Genomic DNA, 7135 nt, shown 5'->3' with positions numbered 1-7135 from the left:
GTGCCACCCAGGCGCCCCGTATGCTTAACATATGTTAATTCATTGAAAGAAGGAAAAACCAAGCACTACATTGAGAACAGTGACCCCCACCTGATGTGGCACAATGTGGCTTTGGTGTTAAAAATCACTCTTGGGTAGCATGGAACGTTCATTCCTTCCTACTGGGAGTACAAATGGGGACCACCATTCTGGAAAGCAATATGGAAATGTGTAAGGGAGAGCCTTAAAACTCTACACATAAAGATGTTCCCTGTAGTCTTATTCATAATATTTTTAAAAAAGAAACAAATTAAATGTCTATCAATAGAGGACTAGGTAAGCCTAGTACAGTAGCTCTACTGGGAGGACTTTTATATTGATGGTTATTAAAGATAATGTTTCCTTCCTTCTTCCCCTCAATATTCAATTCCTACAGTGTCCCAGGCACTGTTCTAAGCTTTTGGGATGCACAAAAGAAAAACAAAATGCCAAGATGCTATTCTGGTGGGAGGAAGGAAGTGAGAGCAGGAGAGAGAGACCAGAGAGTAGTTGGAAGGCTCTCAGAGCTATATAAAAGCGAAGAGTATGGTAAGTGGTGCAGGTGAGGTGAGGATGGTGTGAGCGGGCTTCTGTCTAAAATAAAATGATCAGGGGCACCTGGGTGGCTCAGTCGTTGAGTGATGGACTCTTGACTTCCCTTCTGGTCATGATCTTAGGGTCGAGATCGAGCCAGGGGTGGGCTAGGTGCTCAGCGAGTCTGCTTGAGATTCTGTCTCTCCCTCTCCCTCTGCCCCTCATCCCACTCTCATAGGCACTCTCTCTCTCTCCCTCTCTCAATAAATACAATCTTCAAAATGAAATGGTCATTGTCAGTCTAATCCACTGGCAAAAGCTGAGATGAGAGTGGAAGCCAGGAAGTTATCTGGGGGGCTTACAGGACTATGCATAGAAAATGCTAGTATTAAGTGAAAACCTAGGTGCAAAACTATTTATTGAGGGTAAAAAAACTGGAAAGAAATAGTAAATTCGGTACCAGTAACTTGAAAGATAAGATTTTGGATAATGCCTTTCCCCCACTTCTTTCCACTTTACATTTTCCTACTTATCTTTAGTGAGCGTATTTTAATGTGAAAAAAAATCCACCTGCTTGCAAGAGAGGAGGCTTGGGCATCAGGGTGTGGCCGCCCGCCACCCCGCCCTCCGCCGCCTCGCCCCGCCCGCCGCCGTTCCGCTCACCGCCGGCAGGGGGCGCGCGGCCCCCGCTCGGCTGCGGCTGTCCTCAGCCGGGAATTCCCACAGAGCCCTGCGCGCCATGGGCTGTGCGAAGAGCAAGAAGGTGAAGGCGTCCGATTGCCCGCAACCGGAAGCCAACGGCCGCAGCGGCCCGGGCAGCCAGTCGCCAGGTACGAGTGAGTGCGAAGGCGCGGCCCCGTACTGCGGGGCCGGGCGGACCTGGGGCGTGCGGTGACCGGGAAGCGCCCTCCAGACAGCCCGCGCCGCCCCGGAGCCCCGGGTCTCGACCGACGCGCGCCACGCCGGGGAGTCGAGAGGCGCCCGGGGTACCCGCCGCTGGCGCGGAGCGGCTTCCCCAAGTTTGCCCCCAGAAGGGGCCGCCCGGCCGGTAGCTTTCCGGGAGACAGGAGGCGGAAGGAGAAGCGTGCCGGCTGCGAGACCTGCCCGAAGACGGCTCACGAGCGAGCGAGACCGCCGGCAGTTACTGGGCTGCATTTGGTCGCGGGCTGTTGATGCTCCCTTGTTCCAAGCACCGTGTTTCAAAGGGGAATTCACCGTCACCTCTCGAGGAGCCAGGACCCCGGGGGCAGGGGGACAGAAACCCAAATCAAAGGAGCTTAAGCGCCAAGAAAAACTTGGGCCATTGTAACCGGAGATTCTGACTTGGAAGGTCTTGGGTGGGGCCCGCGTACCCCCCTTGCCCACACACCCCTCCGCCTTCGAGACTCATCAGATCTTACTGTCCTCCCCCGTCTTCTCCCCTTTGAGTCTTAGGCACATACCTGACAGCGCCAGCCCACTCTATCCTTTCAGTGACTTCGTCAGGGGAAAGGCGCTTGTATTTCTCCGCTTTGCAGCTAATGGTAATAATGGCTAACAGTTACTAAGCACTGTTTTAAGCACTCCACACGGATAATCTTGTTTCACTTTCCCAACGACACTAAAAGATAGGCTTATCATAACCCTGACTTTACAGCTGAAGCAGCTAAGGCACAAAACGACGATGAAACGTGCCCAAAGTTCCACAGTAGTAAGTGGTAGAGCTGGGATACAGGCAGTTGTTGACTCCAAACCCAGATCATAGTCTTTGTACTGCCCTCTCACCCCCCGGATTTACAGGTGTTAAAAGTGAGACCCGGAAAGGTAACTTGCCCAATAGATGAATTGTTAAGTGCTGTAGGATCTGTGTCTTTCCGTGGCTTACAATTTAGTCACAAGGCAGCATATGGCGAAGGGCTTAAAGGAACGGTAAAAACAGCCAAGTGGGGAAGGCCGCTCCCTTGGAAGAGTTGGATTTGGCAGGGGCGTCTGAGCGGGGAGCAGCTGATAAAACCATCGTGGAGACAGTGAGGGTGCATATCCTGCTGGAACTGACATGAGGTGGGGGAAAGGGAGAATGGGAGAGACGGTTGGGTGGGGACAGCCCCTGCTCAAGGTCCAGCGGCTGATTTGTGGCCCTCACTTGAGTTTCTTCTCATCTACACAATGGAATTTGAGTCCCTGTATCCCAAATTTACCTTTCCTTTTCCACCTTCAGGATTTTTCCAGTATCCGAATACTATCATTTATTTACCATTTTACACCCACTTAAAAAAATACTTTTGGATTGAAGTATACTGTACATAGAGAAAAGAGCTATTGTCATAATACAGTTTAAAACTGACCGTCCCTGTGCAGCCAGCACCCAGCTAAAGAAACATTTCCTGTACCGCAGAAGCCCCCTTCATGCCTCTTACTCTCATACCAAGGCAACCACTAGGATTTCTAATAGCATAAAAGTTTCACCTGTTCTACATTTACTTTTTAAAATAAATTTAGCACTGTTTTAAGCATTAATCTATGAAAATCACTGTTCTGTTATAGATATTTTCTATGCACACATAGATATGCCTCCTATTGAAATTTAAATTTTTTTCATATATCCTCTATAAACATTCTAGAAGCTATCTTGAGTACCACCCATGATCTGCACACCAAATTTAGTGACATGCTGGACCACATGTTCTGTAAGTTCCCTCCAAATGTGAAATTACATGGCTAGGTTTCAAGGAACTGACTTCCTAAATGAGCAGCCAGAATCTAATGTGAAGTCTCACAATCTGGGCCAAGTTGTAATGATGAAGGACGTCTTGATTAAATGACTCTTCAACCCAGCATTTATTATTTATCAGGCAGTAACAACTCAGGAGTGAACAAGGCATGATCTCAGCCCTTGAACATACAGTCTCGTGGAGAGGAAGGGCATGGAAAATGCTGTGTCATCATGTGTAATCATAAAGATGGATGGGTACAAGATGCTGGCAGAGAATGGTAGAGGGAGTCAGCTTCTCAGTGCTTAGAGTTTAATTTGTATTCCTGCCATGACACATATTCCATTCTAGTTTAATTAACTTGTAAACATTTATTTTTCCTGCTGAATTTGTGAGAGTTAGGAATGCGTTTTGTTCATTATTTGATCTGTCACAGCCCTTGACACACTGCCTTGCAGATGGTTGGGACTCAGTAAATGTATCCATATGGTCCATATGGCAAAGGACAACTTTTTGTAAGTGAGAAATTTTCCAAAAGCCAATGTTACTAACATTGACCAGCGTCACAAGCACACTATGAAGGCGCACACACGAGTTGTGTCTTTCCACAAAGTCAGTTTTATTCAGTCATAAAGCAGGGTTAACATAATTATAAAGCCGGTTCAGGATTCCAAACTCAATGACATGTCACGATATGATTAACTTGGCTCCTTACATAGCACACAATAAACAAGATAACACAATGGGTAGAAGTTAACGAACCAAACGTGAAGTCAGCCTGTGGGCACACCGTAGAGATAAGCCCTCCGTCCGGTCCGGGTCAGCTCTCCACACTTACTCCTTATGATGTTCAAGCAGTGACGGATCTCAGCTCTGTCCAGACATCAATCAGGCAGAGTCTTTGGCGGCAGCTGCCTTTTCAAAGTGGTCAGACATAGAGGGGTCATGTCTGAGGAGTCTCGCAGTTTGCTGCAGAAATCCTCCCTTTTTAGAGAGATTTAATCAGTCGGGTCCCTGCAGGCCTCCTCTGCTTCTGCTTGTTATCAGTTCTGGGGTGTCAGCTGCTGCTGGTCTCAGCGATATCTGGTAGCTGCAGGACCCTTAAGTGCTTGCATCATCGCTTGACACAGGCCCCTGCTTGACATGAGTGACTCCATCTTGCTCTCTACAGCCAGCTTCTCCAGTGAGGCAAGGAAACAGTGTTTGTCAATGTGTATCCTAAGACCACCGGTAAGAGAATTAATTACATAAAGGGTGGGTATGTGTAAGTTAAACGTTTGTTTTCCTGGTCTCCATCCCAGACTTACTAAATCAAGTCTCAGGGTTTTGGGCCAGGAATTGCCATGTTTGGTGCTCCGGGTGATTCTGTTTGAACCAAGGTCTGACAACAAAGGAGTGAGGTGTTTGAGCCAGAGTGAACCCACCTTTTCCTGGGGAGAGGCCTGTTGTCAGCAGCGGGGTTGCGGTTTGGGTGGAGGATGTAATAAGAGGAAATTGAAATCTTGTGGTGTAGAAACCAGGGTCATCCTGACTGACATGCTAGGAATCTGCAGTCAGAACTTGCGTAACTTGCTAGATAATTCAAGGGAAAACTTGCTCTTAGCCCACATTAGCCAGATAATTTAAGTAAATGTCTTTGGTCATTGTTTGAATCTTCACACTTGAATGTTCACCTCTTTGTATTAATGTTTTCTTAGTATTTGAAGCTTTTAAATTTGTCTTTTTTTTAAATGTGTGTTTTGGATTTGCAGTTGGATTAAGCCCTTGAAAGAAGGGATTAATGTGTAAGGTTTTGTGTGTGTGTGTTTTTAAGGATTTTATTTATTTATTTGACAGAGAGAGAGACAGCCAGCGAGAGAGAGAAAACAGCAGGGGGAGTGGGAGAGGAAGAAGCAGGCTCCCAGTGGAGCAGGGAGCTCAGTGCGGGGCTTGATGCGGGGCTCAATCCCAGGACCCTAGGATCACTCCCTGAGCAGACGGTGGATGCTTAAGGAGAGCCACCCAGATGCCCCAAGTGGTAGTGTTTTTTTTTTTAACCTTCATACAACATCATTGAGTATTTCATGAGTGTTCCTTATATCCTGTTTTTAAGCTCTGTGCTTTATTTTGCTGGTAGAAACTAGTCTACATACGGGACACCTGGGTGGCTCAGTTGGTTAAGTGTCTGCCTTTAGCTCAGGTCATGATCCCAGTTTCCTGGGATCCAGTCCTGCATCAGTTGGCCTTCTTGCTCAGGGGGGAGCTTCCTTCTCCCTCTGCCTGCCCCTCCCCTGCTCGTGCGCGCTTGGCGCGCGCGCTCTCTCTCTCTCTGACAAAATAAATAAATAAAATATTAAAAAAAAAAAGAAACCAGTCTACATGTATACAGCTGTAAATCACCGTCATGAGTCTCTATTTGGTGTTGACAAATAGTTTGTTACCTATTGGTTTAAATGACAGTGCAGTTTTCAGCTTTCAACTGTCAGGTGTGTTGAGAATGCCTTCAAATGTGCTGCCAACTTTTGATCAAAATTTAAAAGTTATTTTTTGCCACGATTGAATGTGTGTGTGTGTGTGTGTTATGTATACACACACAGACCCATGCACTTCAGATGTCAGTGGCTATTAGATGAAAAACTGAGCTGAGCATGTGGTGGGAGGTGGGATAGACTGAGTATCAGCTTGTTATGAGAAGAATGGACAGGCCACAATTGAGGGATTGAAAGTTTAAATTCACTGCAAGGACAGGCAGGTAACAATAGAGAGCGGTGGAGACTGGGATGAACGGGGGACAGAATGCTCTAAAAGGGGCTCAGCTCTCCTTCGTTGGGTGGGAAGATGACTCTAGTGTTGCCAGACCTTCAGATTTTTTCAAGAGAAACTAGAAATCCATATTTATTTATTGTTTTTGTGACTTCTTCCAGTTTGTAAATGTCAGCAATAATTCAATTAAATGAAACACTGAAGGCCAAACAAGATATGATCACAGGTCATTATGGTCTGCGAATGTGTAGTGTCAAGCTGGCACACGTTAAGAAAAAAAAAAAAGACGGGGCCTTTTGAACGTGTAGGAGATGTAGCCAGGGCAGAAAACAGTTTTCCATAGATAGCAATGCAACAAAAAGAAATGACTGAATGAATGATGTAATGACCAAAGTATGATTTTCAAAAATGTTAAAAACATGATTCTTGTAAAAAATAAGATGAACATGTATAAAAATTTATTAAATGGAATGTATGAAGCTACTAATTTGAAGGAGAATCCAAGGAATAGAGACTTAAAGAATTGCTGAATTGAATTTGCTAGTAGTTGCAACACTGGTTAATGTCCCACAGGGCAATAAAACTGTAACCTCTGGTATTACTGGACAGGTTATTGTAAAACATCTGTGTCCCTGGGGGCACCTGGCTAGTTCAGTTGGTAGAGCACAAGACTCTTGATCTCGGGGTTGTGAGTTTGAGCCCCACAATGGGTGTAGAGATTACTTAAAAATAACATCTTAAAAAAAAAACAATAACAAAACTTCAGTGTCTGGACACTAATGAAATAGTAAATAGCAAAGTCAAGAACAGGTACAGTCTCTTAAAGGATTGAATGATTCTTCAGTGGGCTTGTTAAACAATGCCCCAGTATGACATTGAAATGGCAATGCCATCCTCTTCCTTTATTTCCAAGTTTTGGATACTTTTTCTTAAGATCATGGATAATTATGATTACCGTGGAGTTATCGCTCACTTATTTAGTGGTATTTTGAGCTGCTTATTCCTCCCTCCCCAATGTGCTGCCCAAATTTGACTACTTTTTCAGGTATGTGCCGCAGCCTGCAAAAGGTTTAAACCACTGGGAGCATATTGAAGACTTATGCCCCTCTATATCCAGTTAATGATTGTTTCATTGAATGCTTTATCACAAG

At 45.6% G+C, this 7135-nt stretch overlaps 1 protein-coding gene across 1 annotated transcript in view; it reads left to right on the top strand.

The window, feature by feature from the left end:
• Positions 1-1291: 1291 nt before the first annotated feature.
• TXNRD1 (thioredoxin reductase 1) overlaps positions 1292-7135 on the top strand; it is a 188624-nt gene continuing 182780 nt past the window's right edge. Inside the window, exon 1 of the mRNA XM_087868798.1 lies at positions 1292-1382. Within this exon, the coding sequence (XP_087724924.1) occupies positions 1292-1382 (91 nt within the window). The remainder of the gene's footprint in view (positions 1383-7135) is intronic.

The sequence above is a fragment of the Ursus americanus genome, chromosome 17, assembly GCF_024610735.1.
Source record: "Ursus americanus isolate L20-20 chromosome 17, mUrsAme1.1.p, whole genome shotgun sequence".
Classification (NCBI taxonomy): Eukaryota; Metazoa; Chordata; class Mammalia; order Carnivora; family Ursidae; genus Ursus; species Ursus americanus.
Note: the sequence above shows the minus strand (reverse complement) of the source record. Positions and strands in the feature narration are given on the sequence as shown.